This window comes from Gordionus sp. m RMFG-2023, chromosome 3 (genome assembly GCF_954871325.1).
Source record: "Gordionus sp. m RMFG-2023 chromosome 3, tfGorSpeb1-WG-v2, whole genome shotgun sequence".
NCBI classification, from domain to species: domain Eukaryota; kingdom Metazoa; phylum Nematomorpha; class Gordioida; order Chordodea; family Parachordodidae; genus Gordionus; species Gordionus sp. m RMFG-2023.
The window spans coordinates 43553869-43574208 of NC_088777.1; the positions used below are offsets into that span (position 1 = coordinate 43553869).

General features: G+C 26.9%; 2 protein-coding genes across 2 annotated transcripts; one reads left to right on the top strand and one right to left on the bottom strand.

Annotated features, from left to right (window-relative positions):
- Positions 1-599: 599 nt before the first annotated feature.
- On the top strand, positions 600-16377 carry LOC135926391 (endonuclease III-like protein 1). The gene is made up of 5 exons (XM_065462257.1): positions 600-653; positions 700-862; positions 1165-1358; positions 12141-12209; positions 16235-16377. Exons 1-5 carry the CDS (start codon positions 613-615, stop codon positions 16368-16370), a joined length of 603 nt encoding a protein of 200 aa, XP_065318329.1. The 5' UTR covers positions 600-612; the 3' UTR covers positions 16371-16377.
- Positions 16378-19360: 2983 nt separating this feature from the next.
- LOC135926392 (UBA-like domain-containing protein 2) lies at positions 19361-20205 on the bottom strand. Its single transcript, XM_065462258.1, has 3 exons — positions 20001-20205; positions 19883-19957; positions 19361-19840 (listed from the first exon to the last, which is right to left on the bottom strand). Exons 1-3 carry the CDS (start codon positions 20106-20108, stop codon positions 19628-19630), a joined length of 396 nt encoding a protein of 131 aa, XP_065318330.1. The 5' UTR covers positions 20109-20205; the 3' UTR covers positions 19361-19627.
- Between the last annotated feature and the right edge of the window lie 135 nt (positions 20206-20340).

The following is a 20340-nucleotide window of genomic DNA, read 5'->3' on the forward strand; positions in this document are numbered from 1 at the left end:
ATTACTCAAGCCTGAAGATTTTGCTTATAGACGGCACAAAGGTCTAGACATCTATTAGGAAATCTAGAGCCTTAGGCAATATTTCTTTGGCTAAAATAATAAGTTGGCCGTTTTTAAAAATCGGCTCAAAATGAACCGTTTAACAACACTGATTTTTTCCGGCTGAAACAAAATTTATTATTTTTTTTTTACTATATCTCATTTCTTTTATTTTTTAAAAATTATATATATTATGGATTTCCCTTTGGGGAGAATCAAACATATCGATATCTAGGCAACTAATATCAGTGTTACCAAAATTATTTTTGAAATACTGAGTTGAGGGTTCGGTTATATCACATTTTTTAAAAATATATTTTATCAAATTGAATGAATTTTTCTATAAAAAAATCTATCAAACGTAAACATAAACATATTTCTATTATTTATGATCAAGATACTGTAGATAATAAAACTCAGAATATTGATGATATCAAGGATGTTAGTTGTAATTGTAATTACCATATGATTATATTTTAAAGATTAATTACTAAGCTATGATAAAAAAATGGAAATTTTTGCATAAAAATATAATTCAAATGAGAAAAAATAGAAATGCACCAGTTGATAAATATGGAGCAGAATGCTTATCAGATAAAAAATTGGATTCAAAAGTAAAACATTTATCAAAATATAATTAAAATATTAACAGACACAAAGATTTCAAACTTTAGTTGCATTAATGTTGTCTAGTCAAACTAAAGATCAAATAACAGCTGAGGTGATGGGAAGAATAAATAGTTTAGGCTTGACTCCTTTTAAATTTAGCAAAATGTCACTTAAGGATATTCAAAATATTATTTATCCTATTGGATTTTATAAGGTTCATTTATAAAATATTTGATTTGAATTTTATTTTTCTTAGCAATACTTGTAATTTATTTATAAATTGTTTCTTACATTTTTTTAAATTTAATTAGAATCAAATATGAGAAAGGGGTTAACTCTATTTAATTTATGTTAAATAATAACCTAATTTAGCCAATTTTTAAAACGACAAAATAAAGATTTTAGCCAAACAGGTTACCTAAGCTTTGAGATTTCACTAAAAGTGAGCCAGGAATGTTATAAATGTGATCAATATTATTATGTTATTAATATATTGTTTGTGGATAAACATATAAGGTTAAATCCAAGTATATATACTCAACCTCAAATATATTGCTAGAAAAATATGATGGAGATATACCCAACAATTTTAAAGACCTTTTGGAACTTCCTGGCGTAGGGCCTAAGATGGCTCTTTTAGCTATGAAAATTGCATGGAATGAAACAGTGGGAATTGCAGTTGACACTCATGTTCATCGTCTATCAAATAGGTTTGCTTATAGATTTTTATATTTTTGAAATTAAAGAGTTTTTCAAAAATTGACAACCCTGACCTTTGGATATTATAAAATATTTTGAATAGATTTTTTCAATACCAAAAGTCAATATATCTTCAGGTGGATTGTAAATTAGTTAGTGTTGTTAAACAGTTCGATTTATTAAAATAGCTAGCCCAATTTTTTTTCCAAAAAATACTCAAGATTGGAGATTCTGCTTATATATGGCAGAAAGGTTCGGGCATCTATTAACGAAATCTTCAAGCTTACATAATATTATTTTGGTTAAAATCTTGATTTAAAATGGGTTGAATCGAGCCGTTTAACAAGAGTATAGATGAACATAAAAGGTGATTATTTTTGTAAATTTAGAATGAAAATATTGATGAAATCACTAATCTTTCATTTATTTAGATCAAGCATATTATAAATTGTATAAAATTTCTAAGGTAAATATTCTATACATATTGTAATATATTTACAACAAAATTAAATTTCTGCAATTTATAAAAAAAAGTCGCCTAATAAATGATTTGAAAATATAACAAAAAAATAATACAACAGCCATCAAACTCTCGCCTTATAAATTTTTAATGTCCAGTTTTTAAGGTTTAAAATTTAAGAACGCCTGGTGGTAAAACATGAGATTGTCATTAAAATTGGAGGGGAGTAAAGAAGGCACTATCTTTAGAATAAAGTTAAAGGGGCTAGTGTTGTTAAACGGCTAAGCCGAGTCGACTTAGCTATGACTCGAGCCTAGTTTCTAGTCGATAAAACAGCTCAGACTCGAGTCGACTAAATGAGCCACATTAGTCGGCTCATTTAGTCGGCTCACTTAGTCGGCTCGCTTAGTCGGCTCACTTAGTCGGCTCGCTTAGTCGGCTCACTTAGTGGACTCAGAGGTTAGCTTGAGTTTAATTTAAATTTAGAGTCAAAATTTATTTTTATGTTATTGAGATATTTTAAATAATAATGTAGAATTTTATTTATTTATTTATAGTGAATAATTTATTTTATTTATATTTAATGTTAATATTTTATTATTATCAAACAAAAAATTTTTTTAACTTTTATTTCAAATATGTTTTGATCTTATAATAAAAATGGATTTATTTATTTGATTTTTTTTAAATAAAAAAAAATTCATATTTTCGTCGAGCTAATTTTAAGCAAAAAATAATTTTTGAACAAAAATATTGAAACATATTTTGTTGATTGTTGATTTTTTATTAATTTTTAACTTTTTTAAGAAATACTTTTGTTAATTTTATCATAAATAAATAATCTTTTAGGTCAAATCTTCTTTAGTTTTTTTATATTATTTTCATAAATATATCTATATTTTAAGTTTATTATTAGAGGTGGCTTTTTCTAAATATTTTTTTAATAAATATATTTATATTTTAAGAATATTAAAAGAGGTGGTTTTTCTAAATTATTTTTTTATTAATATTTATGTCAAACTTTTTTTTAATGCCGCAATTGTCATATGCGTTATTTTTTAAGATTTTTGGACACAAAAGGGTTATAATATAATTTATATTGTAAAGATATTATATTATAAATTCAATGAAGATGTTCCCTGGAAAAATGATAATTATCATAATGGGTAGGTATATTTTTGAACATATAAGATTTTTTTGTGACGCTAATGGGCAAAAATATGTTTCTTTAACAGGTAAAATTTAATGTAGATGTACCCTAGATAAATGACAATTGTCATAATAGTTATTTTTAAAGTTTTTAAAATTTTTTTGACGTAAATAGGCTAAAATAAGTACTGCTAACATGTCTAAATAAAACTTCAGTGAAGATGTACCCTAGAAAAGTAACAATTGTCATAATCGTTGTTTTTAAAGTTTTTCGAATTTTTTTGACGTAAATGGGTAAAAGCATTGCTAACATGTTAAAATAAAATTTTAGTGGAGATGGTCACTTATCTAGGGTACATCTTCACTTAAATTTTATTTAAACATGTTAGCAATGCTTATTTTAGCCCATTTAGGTCAAAAAAATTCGAAAAACTTTAAAAACAACGATTATGACAATTGTCACTTATCTATGGTACATCTCCACTAAAATTTTATTTAAACATGTTAGCAATGCTTATTTTAGCCCATTTACGTCAAAAAAATTCGAAAAATTTTAAAAACAACGATTATGACAATTGTCACTTATCTAGGGTACATCTTCACTAAAATTTTATTTAAACATGTTAGCAATGCTTATTTTAGCCCATTTACGACAAAAAAATTCAAAAAACTTTAAAGACAAAGATTATGACAATTGTCACTTATCTATAGTAATCTCCACTAAAATTTTATTTAAACATGTTAGCAATGCTTATTTTAGCCCATTTATGTCAAAAAAATTCGAAAAACTTTAAAAACAACGATTATGACAATTGTCACTTATCTATCGTACATCTTCACTAAAATTTTATTTAAATATGTTAGCAATGCTTATTTTAGCTCATTTACGTCAAAAAAATTCGAAAAACTTTAAAAACAACGATTATGACAATTGTCACTTATCTATGGTACATCTCCACTAAAATTTTATTTAAACATGTTAGCAATGCTTATTTTAGCCCATTTACGTCAAAAAAATTCGAAAAACTTTAAAGATAAAGATTATGACAATTGTCACTTATCTATGGTACATCTCCACTAAATTTTATTTAAACATGTTAGCAATGCTTATTTTAGCCCATTTACGTCAAAAAAATTCGAAAAACTTTAAAGACAAAGATTATGACAATTGTCACTTATCTATGGTACATCTTCACTTAAATTTTATTTAAACATGTTAGCAATGCTTATTTTAGCCCATTTACGTCAAAAAAATTCGAAAAACTTTAAAAACAACGATTATGACAATTGTCACTTATCTAGGGTACATCTTCACTAAAATTTTATTTAAACATGTTAGCAATGCTTATTTTAGCCCATTTACGTCAAAAAAATTCGAAAAACTTTAAAAACAACGATTATGACAATTGTCACTTATCTATGGTACATCTCCACTAAAATTTTATTTAATAATGTTAGCAATGCTTATTTTAGCCCAATTACGTCAAAAAAATTCGAAAAACTTTAAAATCAACGATTATGACAATTGTCACTTATCTATGGTACATCTCCACTAAAATTTTATTTAAACATGTTAGCAATGCTTATTTTAGCCCATTTACGACAAAAAAATTCAAAAAACTTTAAAGACAAAGATTATGACAATTGTCACTTATCTATGGTACATCTCCACTAAAATTTTATTTAAACATGTTAGCAATGCTTATTTTAGCCCATTTACGTCAAAAAAATTCGAAAAACTTTAAAAACAACGATTATGACAAATGTCACTTATCTATCGTACATCTTCACTAAAATTTTATTTAAATATGTTAGCAATGCTTATTTTAGCTCATTTACGTCAAAAAAATTCGAAAAACTTTAAAAACAACGATTATGACAATTGTCACTTATCTAGGGTACATCTTCACTTAAATTTTATTTAAACATGTTAGCAATGCTTATTTTAGCCCATTTAGGTCAAAAAAATTCGAAAAACTTTAAAAACAACGATTATGACAATTGTCACTTATCTATCGTACATCTTCACTAAAATTTTATTTTAACATGTTAGCAATGCTTTTACCCATTTACGTCAAAAAAATTCGAAAAACTTTAAAAACAACGATTATGACAATTGTTACTTTTCTAGGGTACATCTTCACTGAAGTTTTATTTAGACATGTTAGCAGTACTTATTTTAGCCTATTTACGTCAAAAAAATTTAAAAAACTTTAAAAATAACTATTATGACAATTGTCATTTATCTAGGGTACATCTACATTAAATTTTACCTGTTAAAGAAACATATTTTTGCCCATTAGCGTTACAAAAAAATCTTATATGTTCAAAAATATACCTACCCATTATGATAATTATCATTTTTCCAGGGAACATCTTCATTGAATTTATAATATAATTGTTGTAATGTACACTTTTTTAATGTATATTTTATTTGATAAAGTGATTTATTTTAACAGATGTATTAATTTTTATGTAAATGACTGATGATATTTATTACATTAACGAAATTGTAAAAATCACTTTTTCATTTTATATAAACTTTGGATAATTTAATTTTATAATAATAAAAAAAATGTAAAGAGAAAGTTAACAAAATTTTAACTCAGAGTATCGCTATCAGAGGCGATACTCTTATTCCAATAAAATATATACGTTAAATTAAATAAAATTTCAATAATTATTAGATTCTTTTATTCAATTTATAAAAGATGAATATTCTTTTTAAATTACAAATATGAAAAATATTATTATTAAAGTAATAGCGGAATAAAATATATACGTTAAATTAAATAAAATTTCAATAATTATTAGATTCTTTTATTCAATTTATAAAAGATGAATATTCTTTTTAAATTACAAATATGAAAATATTGCAGTCACAGTTCGCAATTTTATAACCTACTATATTATCAATGCGGCGAAATGATCACTCTTTCAGGTGCAGTATATTCTCATTTATATTCAACTTTGAGAGAAGGCCACTATAGGCAAATTATTCCAAAATTGGAAATTAATATATTATAAAGGTAAAATAAAAAAAATGAATATTCCAAAATTGGAAATTAATATATTATAAAGGTAAAATAAAAAAAATGAGTATTCCAAAATTGGAAATTAATATATTATAAGGGTAAAATAAAAGGGATGAATATTCCAAAATTGGAAATTAATATATTATAAAGGTAAAATAAAAATAAAAATATTCAAAATTGGGAATTAATATATAAAGGTAAAATAAAAAAAGGATGAATATTCCAAAATTGGGAATTAATATAGTATAAAGGTAAAATAAAAAAAGATAAATATTCCAAAATTGGGAATTAATATTATTAAGATAAAATAAAATAATAAATATTAAAAAAAGAGACTTTCATAAGAATCTTATTCGATATTTGTTGGGAGGAGGTTTTCAAGTGAATATTATTATTAAAGTAATAGTGGAATAAAATATATGCATCAAATTATTCGAAATCTTTACCTAACTTACTATATTATCTATGACATTATTCATTGGTATTCTTTCAAAGAAATGAAATTCCTATAAAAACCATTTTTTAGTTAAGATATTGTATATGTTGTTTACTTCGCTAAAAAAAAATTTAATTAATCCTTATATAAAATTATTCAAGAATATAAGGAAATTATTCCAGTACATTCAAATAATGTTTGCGAAATCATATTCGAAATTATATTAAATGATTTACAGATAATAATGGGGAGATGTGTATGAAAATTTTGAGTATAAATTGTTTACATTATATTCTGTATTCGAATTGGAGAAAATTATGGTGAAATATTTAAAAATATATATTCTATTCTTAATTCAAATTGGGGAAATATAAATTTACGGTGTTACAGAGAAATTGTAGCTGGAGAAATTATTTAATATTTTTATTCTTATTCGTGAGACGACTAAAACGGCGTCCTCCTATGGACATAAAGCCGCATTTCTTAATTCTTATTATAAAGTCGATCAAGATAATTTATTTTCGGCGAAATTTTTATAAACACCAAAATAAGCGGAATGTTTAAATATATAGTTTGGAGTAAATGGAAAACGTCAAATGTGTATTTATATTTCGTATATTATTGGTCATATATTATCAATCACCCCTAACACTTGGGTTTAGTAATGGGTGGCGTGTTGTAATGTACACTTTTTTAATGTATATTTTATTTGATAAAGTGATTTATTTTAACAGATGTATTAATTTTTATGTAAATGACTGATGATATTTATTACATTAACGAAATTGTAAAAATCACTTTTTCATTTTATATAAACTTTGGATAATTTAATTTTATAATAATAAAAAAAATGTAAAGAGAAAGTTAACAAAATTTTAACTCAGAGTATCGCTATCAGAGGCGATACTCTTATTCCAATAAAATATATACGTTAAATTAAATAAAATTTCAATAATTATTAGATTCTTTTATTCAATTTATAAAAGATGAATATTCTTTTTAAATTACAAATATGAAAATAATATCTTTACAATATAAATTATATTATAACCCTTTTGTGTCCAAAAATCTTAAAAAATAACGCATATGACAATTGCGGCATTAAAAAAAAGTTTGACATAAATATTAATAAAAAAATAATTTAGAAAAACCACCTCTTTTAATATTCTTAAAATATAAATATATTTATTAAAAAAATATTTAGAAAAAGCCACCTCTAATAATAAACTTAAAATATAGATATATTTATAAAAATAATTTAAAAAAAACTATAGAAGATTTGACCTAAAAGATTATTTATTTATGATATAATTAAAAAAAGAATAAAATTTTATGATAAAACAAAAGAATAAAATTTCTTCAAAAAATCAGCAAAATATGTTTCAAAAATATTTTTTTCTTAAAATTTTTAGCTCAAAAATATTAATTTTTTTTTATTTAAAAAAAAATCAAATAAATAAATCCATTTTTATTATAATCAAATCAAAACATATTATTTGCATTAAATAAAATATAAATAAAATAAATTATTTTACTAAAAATAAATAAATAAAATTCTACATTATTATTTAAAATTTCTCAATAACTTTAAAATAATTTTTGGCTCTAAATTTAAAATAAACTCAAGCTACCCTCTGAGCCCACTAAGTGAGCCGACTAAGCGAGCCGACTAAGCGAGCCGACTCATGCGGCTCCTTGATCGGCTTGAGTCGGAGCCGTTTTTTACGACTACGACTCGAGTCGCAAGTCGTAAGAACTCGACTTTTTAACAACACTAAAAGGGGCTAGGGCAATGTTATGCTGCTAAATTTTGACCACCGGTTTATCACAAATTTTCACTTCAAAGCTAATTTTCATGATATTCAAAATTTTTATTAATTAAACCTAACAAATTCATATTATAGCGTTTCACATATTAGGAAATTATGTTTTACTTTAATTACTTTATTGTAAAAATATTTATCAAATTATTTTATTTAATAAAAGAAGAAAAACTAACATCAATATAAATTTGAACATAAAATTGTTATATTTTTCTAATAGTTTATTTAAATATATGTTTTAAAAACAATTTCGATTAATAAAAAGTGATACTTTAGGCCTATAAAATAAAGTATCACCCTATCAATACAAAAAATATGAATTTATCTCAATTTAATAAATTAAGATGTTGACCATTACAACATACCCCCTTTTTTAAAGACTTTATTTTGTACCATTTCCTTAAATTTGACTCCTTTATTTAAGGGATGTCGTTTACCCTTCCTAATTTTGTCCCCTTCCTTTCTGACCAACTTCGTTTTATCTATCAATATTTGAACCCCAAACTTCATATATCTTTGCCTCAACGGCTTGTTTTTCCTTCTTGGTTACTCAACCTTCTTCACCTTTGTCCTCTTTGTTTTTAAAGAGGATGAAATATCGTTTTGCCAATTTTAGTTTGGTCTTTTTCTCTCGTTTGGTTCAGCTAAACGTTTTTACTCTTCCTCTATCCCTTACAGCTTAGTCGCTACAAATTGAACCAAACGAGGTTGGATCTTTTGACAAATCTGGTCCACATTATCTTGAGGTGAGGCTCTTGATCGATTTCTTCCTCTAAACGACTCAGTCTTTCCTTCATTTGTTCCATGCTTTTTAACTCTGTTTTGTAGTAGTTGGACTTTATTTCGTTTTTTTTATCATTCATCCTAGAATTCATGTCATCGATGTCAAACGAATACGACGACTATTGCTGCGATTCTTTAAGATGATCGTATTAGGCTTCCGTAGCGTCGACGAGCTGTTCCCGTGTCACCTCCTTTATTTCTTTCTCATCCCCATATAGCATCCCGAGACTTAGTGTGTTTTGTTTACATTATCATACTTGCTACCCTCTACTAGCATTGCGGGGAGTGCTTTATCTTATACCTTGCTTTGCACTTGGCTGACAGCAATTTGTGGACGCTGGCCTAAACCCGCGGGTTCACGATAGACAATATTTTGATCACGTCCGTCACTCCCGAAAAATTCATGTTTTAACAATAATATTCTAAATTTCTCAAAATTTTATTGCTACATTTACGCTTTTTTGAATTTATTCTATTATAGCTTTTTATTTCTTTAATTCCTAATTAATAACAAAAAAAAATTAATATTTATAAATCAAAATTTTTATTTTAATAAAGAATGTCTATATTTATTGATATTAACAGTGTTCGTCTTCTGATAAGCGATTGTATATAGAATAAAATCTTGCATTGGAAGCCGAACTTGCCTTGGCTAATAAAATTTTACTAGCAAATCTCAAAAAAGGAAATGAATTTTCCTGTTTCCAAAACTTTAAATATTTTCATTGTTATTTGTTTTATGAACGATGAATCTTTTAAGTTCATCCTCACAACTTTTATCGTTAGATGTTGTTTCCTCGTCAGAATAATCTAGAAATCTCTAAATGTTTCATTTAGACTATGCTCCTTTTTATATGTGCGTCTTATGAATATCGTCGAATTTTATTTAGCATTTTTGAAGTTGTCTTATATTATATACCACCTTTTCATCGTCTGAACTTATGACTTTTAAAATATGGATTTAGAATTAAACCTGCCTTATGTAGTGGCAGCATAAAAAATCTTTCCTTTAAGGAGATATTGTCTTGTTTCATAGGGTTTTTATTATTACTGTATTACCTTCTGAGTGTTGGGAAATTTATAAATTTTTGTTTCCATAAATAAACTTTTTTATGGTAAGATGAAAATTTGTTCTCAAATTATCTGAGAATTATTTGAGTGATAAAAAAATATCAAACTGTGGTTGCTACTGCTATTTATTTAACTTGTTTTTAAGCAGGTAAACCTGTATTTCATCATATAATTTTAAGAAACTTTGTATCATGATATATACAGAGTCGCATCTTGTTATCATATCCTGGTTAATGGAATGGCTTAGCTGGCTGTTTGCTGCAGTGCTTAAAATATTGCAATATATTTTTCACGTCATTAATACTTAAAACTATTTCATGTAAGCAATTATCAAAAATATAATGAATTATGTTATTTAATATATTGCATGAACATGGTATCCTTTCATCATCTTTGAATGCACTTATATTAATTATGTTTTAGGCATTTGCATCAATTATCTTTTAGATTTGTAGGTAAATATGAGAAATTAAACAATAAGTTGTTAAGATATGTAATTTTCCTTAATTTTGACTGATTATTTTATTTTAAAAAGATTTGATCTCTAACTTGAAATGAAGTGTTTTTACCTGTTAGGTCAAGAGTCAATAAATATCAGAGACCTGCATATTTACCATTTGTATGGACTGGCCCTGATTTTTTTGAAATATATTTTATTTATTTTTAATTTTTATAGCTAATAATCTCGATTTAAAATATTTGGATTTAAAATATATACCCCAGGCTGGGTATTTTTTTTAAAAAGAAATTTTAGGCCTGGGATGGGTATTTTTTTAAAATTTTTTTTAGCCCTGGTATATATTAAAATATTGAGATTGAATAAGATAATGCAACAAAATATAAAAGGATTACTCGTGAGAAGAAATATTATTAATAAATAATAGCTCTAAAATTTATGATAGAATTAAAACTACTATAAAAATCCTGTATAGTGATAATTACTTGTCCATAACCATGTCGATGGGTAACTATAATAAGCAAAGTTTTTTAACCAATACAGGGTATATTTAATATGGATTTTGAATTATAAATATTAGTTTTGGCTACAAGGGAAATGAATGAAGAAAAAAACGGGTGACAATATTATAAGTATAGTCAATTTAATTTTATAGGAAGATACAGAAAAAGCGAATTTTATGAATAAATGTATAGTTTAGTTATGACTGATAATGGCATAAATTTTATAAGCACTTACAAAGATGATGAAATGATACCAACCCGACATAACTTCAAATATAAATGATGTAAAAAAAGATAGTACAATTTTAAGCAATCTGCAGCAAGCTAATCTAATCTCTTAAGCAAGATAATAACGAGAAGAAATCTGTATATAAGTTTCTTGAGATCATATGGTAGCAAACAAAAAAAACATATTGGCGACAATTGATATAAGCATCATACGCGAACTAGATAATTTCTTATCAATATTCAAAGAATTCTCGGATATTCTGAAGACAAGTTCTTATCCCACAATAATGTAGGTTAATTATGGAAATGAAAATTAATAGAATTTTGTCAACCATCGGAAGGTGATACAATGACAATGTATACCCTAAAATACAAAGTAATATCCCTTTTAAAAGAAGGATTTATCATGCTGCAAATACAATTTTAAAATTTAGTTTTTAACTTAAGCAAAAATAAAATTATTTTGCACTTTTGGTAAAACGGTTTTTCCGCGGGTCATGATATTTTAAAAATAATTTATAAATAGTTTAAATTAATAAATATAAAAATTATAATATATTTACCCATTTAAAATTAAATAAGCAGACATATTATGCTTGTTATGAAAATTAATTGATTACAAAATTTTAAGTCTAAAAAAACCTGATTAATTAATTTTTTTAAATTTATAATTTATCTTGATTGTTAATCTTACAATAAAATACATGGCTATCGACCTCTCTATCATGGTCATTTTAGGTTTGTCTAATGCCAACTCTTGCAAATGCTTAGCAAATTGTTCTATATATTGTATTGATCACTCATCAATTATTTTCAGTTTTTTTAATATTCTTATTTTTTTTATTTAGGATGGGTTTAGTCAAATCTGCGAAAAATCCCGAACAAACACGAAATCAATTAGAATCATGGCTGCCTAAGTAACTAATTATTTTTATTTTAAAGACTTTTTTAATCACATCTTTTATAAATGTTTTATATATACACACTAGAGGTCTGCAATGGACGGGATTAGCTAACAAGTTCGTCCATTTGTTTAATAAACCCGCTCGCCCACTCATAATTTTTTTTATTTACCCGCCCGTCCAATGTCTATAAATTATTTTAATGGCTGGTTTAGCTCTTTATTTATTATAATATATTTTAAATTTTTATTAATTTATAAACAGCTGATGAAAAAAACTTTAATAAATGATATAAAAAAACAAACAAGAATATTATTATTAATTGGAGAATATATTTGTAACGGTTTTATAAAAAGTATTGAGGTTAAAAAAAATCATCCTGTGGAATGATACTGCCTATGAAGCTAATATAATTAGCCTTGTGTATTGCAATGGCGAGTCTTTGTCTTAAGAAGCTCGCGGGGTTCACGGTTAGTTGATGAATGTGGGAGCCGAGTTCCTTGAAAAAAGATAAGGCATATTTCCCAAAAGTTGTAAGGGTTGTGGAAATGATGGGGATGAAAATATATTCTTGAGAGATTTCAGAATATTTCTCAATTTTGAGTGACTCCTTTTTCTCAAGTATATTAAATGTTTGATTTGATGGAGCAAGTGGATCAATACAAGAGTAGTCCCAGACCAGGAATTGACCGTGCTTCCAAGGAATTTGAGATATCCCGTCAGGCCGTTTCCCATCAGATCTGAAAAGACCGGAAGGTTCAAGAGTAGAGGGGATTTGAGCGGATCTCAGAGCTCTGAGGATGATTGAATTGCATAGATTATGTCTAACGATTCGACCTTTGCAGGAGCGACAGTGAAGACTAAGTAGACCATTGCCCAAAACTGCAACCTGAACATGTCTGGGGTTGGGTAATTAGACAATTTAATCGAATACCGATCGCGTGAGTAAGCTCATTTTGATTCAGTTGTAATTGCAGATTAACAGACGGAATAGCTTCAAGAAATTCATGGCCTGAACCATTAAGCAGAGAGGAGAATAAGGGACGGTCAGATAATTGCATTCTGGAAAGGAGTGATTCAACACAGAGTGCAATAATAGGCCTATCCCAGTCCTTCTGCTTACTCAATTCAGGAAGAGGGTGATTCACAATAATTCAAGTCTTCCATTCGATGATTGCATCATTGGAAGACGAGTCGGGTTTTAAAGAATTAGAATTTACTATGTTTTTAGTTAAAAGACAACTGGATATGAAGTCAATTAAGGAGACCTCCCTATTAGTGGGTAAAGAGACTTGTGTCCATGCTATTTCATCAAATTTAAGATTTAGAATATTTTCGATAAGGACTTTGATCCCATTTTCATAAACTCCAAGAGGAATGGGAAATTTAAATATGGCGGTTGAACTAAGTGCGTAAAGAATACTGGGAATATTGAAAAAAATTTTCACAAGTTAAAAGGCTTTATGAGAGGGAAGTAGGGTAAATAAATCTGCCAATTCAAATAAAGTATCCAAAGTGGACTGAAGGAAGGAAGAAATAGCAGAGTTACCAACAACAGGGGCTCGTCCATCAAGAGTCGTTAGTTTGAATTTATTTGAATTAGGTTCGATAGTATTGATAGGGATAAATTTTGATTTCTCTGGATTGATGGAGAGTCCAATAGCAGATCCGGCCTCCTTGATGATGTTCACGGTTTTATTGACCTCAACATTGGATCCTCCAAGGATACCATCATCAATGTATCAGGAATGCAAGGATAATGAGCAGACCGAATTAATGGATTTAATGATGTCATTAATACTTAAACAAAAGAATAGGGAACCTAGAGGGTCTCCCTGCTGAATGCCCTCGATGGAAGGAATTTTAAAGGTATCAAACTGAAGAATGGAGGGCTGTTGATAACACGAATAAAAAAACTTAGTGTAACTGGGAAATAGATTACTTGAGGAACTCAGGAAGGAGTCCGGGAGAGTGTGTTGTAAGCATTAGAGAAGTCAATTTTAATTGAGGATTTATTAGAGAGTAAATTTTCAAGATATAATCTGGTCATATGTAAAACCGCTTCACAGCCACCGGGGATTCCAACACCAAGTTAGAAGGGGCTTAAAAGACGTGAAGCATCATGCTTAATTCGGGATGATATCATCTTGGCAACTAAACGACGAAAGGTAGAACCAATGGCAATAGGTCTGATATCATTATTAGGCTTTTGAAGTGCGATTAACCTAGCACCAAAGAGGATAGATGAAACGAAATTTGGAACATTGCCGTTTAAAATTTTGTTGCAGAAGTTTGTTAATTTGGAGAGAACGGATGTTTGTTAGCATGTAGAGGGAGAAGTGATGTTCTGGAGAAAAATGGAGACCATGAGCAGAATCGCGATGAAAGGAAAGAATAGCTTTCCTCACTTCTTCTGAAGTAAAAAGAGAGGCACAAGTAGAATGAGGTTGAGGGGAAATTGGGATAATGTTAGCTTTGGGGTGTTTTTGACATAACTTAAATACGTGGATATGGAGGGCCCAGCCAGAGTAATGTGTGGACACCAATCTGAGTGCTCCTTTAATATTGAGGTTGTCAATTTTCTTGCAGATCAGATTGGCCTTCAACTCTATTGGTGAGAGTCTTCTTTTGTTTAAGACTGGCTGTGACATTTTGTTTTCATGAAGATGGGGAGCCTTCATCGAAGCAGAATCTTTGATTTGCTGAGTAAGGGATTTAGGTGAATTTTTGTCAGGCACTCTGAAGGTATTATATCCAAAAAATAGGAATTTTAATCATTCTTGCTCATTACTAAAGTTTAGCAAAAGAGAGGATAGGCATTCAGCAAAAGATTTAGCAACAGGCAGTCTAGCACCTTTGGGAATCCTAGAAATAATATTTGGTTTGGGATGGTCAAGAAAATATCTGAGAAGCTGGAATTAGAATTGTGGTGAAGTGGAACGGAATTTTCTGGGGGGATAATCAAAGTATTGATAAGGGGACAAGGAGCGTAGCCAGAGTGTGACCATCTGAGTGAAGGACCATGGACTTGTAAGCATCCATCTTTTCTTATATGTGCTGACTTTTGACATGAGGGACAGATTTGTGATGATGACATACAGAGGATGGTAAATTAAGGATTCATGTTGTTGAAAAAATAAATTTGACTCTGAGGTTATATTAGATTATTTTGAATAATTTCATTAATAATAATAAGAATTCAAAACAACATTTTGGAATAGTAATAATTATATCAGAAAATTTAGTTGAAAGAGAACATCCAGATACATTGAAAACAATATACATTTATAAATAGAAAAATCAAAGACTAATTTCTTGAAAGAGGAAATTGGAAATATTGAAGAATAAATATATCTTGAGTAATTGGTTATATTTTAATTTATGTAGGTATAATAATAAATGAATGATTCATGTTGATATAATTGATTAGATTTCATTTATAGATATAGGAAAGATCCTAAAAATTCTAGACTAAGGATATAAAAACAGGAATATTTTGTTGAATAAATTTTTAGTGTAAAAAACAAATTGCATGTTTGGGAGAGAATGAACCAAGGTCTAAATTTTTTATTGCAGCTTGGTATGAATATGATCAAGGACAGTAGTGGTTTAGATACTATATTACTTATAATCTTATAAACAGCTGATTGTGAATACAGGGCTCTTGGTACATGGATAGGTGTAAACATAATACGCATTATAAAATATTTCGCCCGGAAAATATTAAAAAATCACCCGCTCACGCCCTCCCATTACCATAAAAATATATTTTAACCCGTTCGGCTCCCACCTATTAAAATATTTTAGAAAACCTGCCCACGCTCGCCTTGTGAATGGGCTGGCGTGCTAAAAACCAGTTCATTGCAGCCTCACACATCTATAATTTTTATATTATATATGTTTTTAAAAATATTTTATTGTGTAAATAAAATAAAAATTTATCTATTATATATGTTTTTAAAAATTTTTTTAATGTGTAAATATAATAAAAATCTATCTATTATATAAATTCTAAATTATTTATTTATTTATTAATAAAGAGAATATTGGAGCAGTATTAATCACTTATTGGTCGGTTTTGGTCAACAGATTTGTACCCCCATATCTCCAAAATGCAGTCAATGTTTAAACACCACACTATGCCCATATTTTTTAGAAAATAAACCCAGTCGATAAATTTACATCACAATAATATTATATAAATAATTTACTTATATTAACAATTTTTGAACTAAAATGAAGGCATTTAAAACCTATTTCGATTTATGCTCTTTTTCTTTGTTTCTATAGCATAAAAAAAGTAATGGGCGATAGAATTGGATTGCCCATTTTTTCAATGAATATAAACTTTGCCAAACGAAACATCATTAGTAATAAGGTGGGTAGGAGCCATTTGCCTCCAATTTATTTAAACGGGGTAGGGCTAATTAAAAATAAACTATATATTGAAGGCAAATATAATTGGTAAAAGGATTCTAATTTAGATTTACTAATAGATATATTCCGATTTTAATAGGTAATTAGATTTTATATCATTAATTCAAAAGTAACTTATTATTTTAAACAAGACTAAATTCTTTTGAAGTTCAAATCTTAAACTTTTCACTTTATAGGAGGCGGGTCTATTTTACTCTTCCTTTAATTTTAAATCAATTTAATTATTATTTACCTTTGTTTTCTTTTGTTGATCCCTTTTTATTTTACTTTTTATATTGTTTGTACTTGTACTTTGTTTTTTTTTACTTTTTATCGAAGGAAACGAAATATTTACAAAACAAAAACTAGTCGAATCTAAAAAGTATGATACTCAAAAAAGAGTAAAAAAAATAAATTTGTAAGAAAATAATGATTTATTTCTATTTTTAAATATATTACTAAAAATAAATTGATTAATAATATAATGATTACCCATGATAATCAAAAAAAAGAATACACAAAAAAACGACCCACATAACTACAGTAAATTTTCTACACTACGTACCTAATTTTTAGATTACGGTTAGTAATAACTTGTTAATTATCACTAAGTAACTAACGTTTATTTGTTATTCCTAGTCTTATGATGCCTGGAAGAGTTTTAATTAATATTTTATTAGTGTTAAATATAGTGGCTATTATAATGTATATTTTATTACCATTGTAGGTCGTGTATATTTTTTTAGAGAAAGTCTGGTGGGGGGGGGAGGAGTTGCCTCCAACCAATTTTCTGTCATATGGGCACTGAATTTGTGGAAATATCCTTTTAAGATAAATTTAAATTAATATCTATAATAGTCTTAAATTACAAATTTCAATTTAACTATCTTATAAAAGTATAATTATCATGTATAAAGATAATTTTATTTATATTTGAGGAACATAAAAAAGATGTTGAGTTAAATGTAAACCCAGCTATTAAAAATACACGCTCGCCGAGAATGCTTCTAATTATAATAGAGCCTGGTGATTTTTTTAATTTTTAATAGCGTATCTATATAAACCTATTGAGTCATTTTGTCGGCAGGAAGATAGCAGATGCCATGTGTTGGGCATATAATTAGTAATAGCTAGAATCAGGAAATTATAATAGGTGTTTTATTAAATCCCAATAAAAAAATTATATATTAGAATAGCGTCTTATATATTTAGATTTTTCACTATCAAAATTAAATGGTATATCTTATTTTCTTCATTCTAATTATTTAAATATATTTGGTGAGTTTCATTACTCCAAATAGAGCTAGCTCATTTCTTTCTTCATAGATCCCTTATAAACCCCCAATCAATATTAAGTCTAAGAATATTTTGGTCATTGATCTGTCACCAAATGCCATGTTAAGTTAGTATGAACATCACCTGTTTGAAGAATTAATTATATAATCTTTTCACTGTGGGTGATGTATAGAAAGTAGAATATAAAATATTGTAACAATAAATAGTAGTGCTATCCAAATATTTATAATAAATAGATCATTCGTTAATATTTTCTTTCTTAATTTCAGTTTGATATCACAATATTTTTACTCAGTGAATATTGGTTCATTCCATATCAACAATCACTTTACAACCTGATCATCTCAGAATATGTTAACTTTGGTGTATAAGTTAATGAAATTTGCAATTTAAGAATTCAAAGTATTATAACTCTACTAGAGCTGGAGATATAGTCTCAAAGTGGCTCTGCTTGGTCATTTTTCAAAAAATAATTTTTAAAATTATTAGCACCATATAGCAGTAATTTTATTATATGAATTTTTTCTAAAACTCATTTTTATATGTACAGTTTTTGATATTCTTCACAAAATATCTGAAATTTTAAAATTTATATCAACATTTTAAATTAATTTTATCAAAATACGCGCAGGAGTTTATATAAGCCTATAAAATGAGCTAATAGATATATACGTTAGAGGCAAATCATGGCCTGGCCAATGCCCAATTTCAGGCCAGGTCTATTTTAAAAAAATAATTTTAGTTCGGGCTTGGGGCTAATATTTTTTATAGGGGTGTACCAATACCACTTTTTGGACACTAATCCAAGCCAATATTAAATTGATATAGGACGATTACTGATCCAATATCATATCTAATTTTGTATTATGTAAAGATACCAATGGTTTTAATTTTTAAGATACTTTTTATTAGTATAACATCTATAATTTAACTATACCATAACCTTATGTCATTTAAATATATTATAATGATCAGTTATAGTTTATATTCAATTATCTCTGGTTCTAGTAGAGTTAAGGGCCAATTTGGATTAGTCAATTACAGCTGTGATATGGAACTTTTTTTAAATCAAATAAAATAAATAAGATTCTAAACTCAATTGATAATTTTGCTAACAAGTTATATTGAGATGTATTTTAATATTCAGATCTAATAACTGATCATATTCTAAGGATTAGTGAATAAAATGGAACAATTTTTTTTAGGAAAATATACTCAAATGGAACAAATTTTTGCCATAAGACACAAAATACCGCAATTCTAGGCCATATATAATCACTTAACAGATTTTTCAATTCTATATTATATAAAACATTTTACTCCTTTTAACAGAATTATGTCCAAGTAAAAGAAATAAATGACATTGAACACATGGTAACAAGGTGGCTATGATAAAAAAAGGATAAAATTTTCGTAGTTGGTATTGTTTATTTACATAACCGATAAATAAATTATATTATTATATATTATGTTTCATTTTTTAAATACAAAATAGCATCAAAATAACCTAAAATATCATATAATTTTTTAATTGTAAAAATTTTATGTATTATTTGCATTTAATAAAAATTTTAAAAATGCATAACTTTTTTTCATAGAAAATTAATCTAATAAATAATCCAAACATTTAAAAATATACAAAATTATCTTACAAAATAATCTTTTAGTGACTGAATTTAAAAAATCTGTATATAAAAATTTTAATTTTCTCTAAATAAAAATTAAAACAAGGTGCTATTATTGGAATTAAAGTTATCAATATTTGTACTAGATAGATAATGATTTTCTAATGGTTGACTTTTGTACAAAGATGAATTTAATGGTTCCAAAAGAGGTGTCTCAGTAATTTTGCTTGTGGTGGAAAGTTTTGATAACATATTTAGTGTTTCTGAAAAATTTGGTGGAGTTGAAGGTGTATTGCAAGGTGGCATATTCTTAAAATTATTTATAAATTATATTATAAATCTTAAACTTACATCATCATGATATTTTACTGAATTAGCCAAATAATTGTGACTTGGAATTTCTTGAAAGAAGTAACTTAAGGCACTCTTCACATTAGTAATTAATATAGCAATTATTAACAAAGATTACTTCAAATTGCCAGTGAGCTTTTTGTAGTAATTGTTTAGCTTGATCTCGAGCACATCCAACTGCCATCACAAAATCATTTATCATAATTTGCTCGCGTAGTGAATCCATCAAATCTAATAATTACACAATATATGAAATCTTCTTGGCTAATTGCCAGTTGGCACGGACTTTTGATGAGTTTATATTTCTATATATTTCATATGAATTTGCCAGAAAATGGTTTCTAAAAATAAATCGAATTTATGAATTAAAGTTCTAAAAATAAAATATCATTGTGTATTATGAATAAACAAAATATATTATATAGCATTATACAAAGGCTCCATAAATAAATATATAT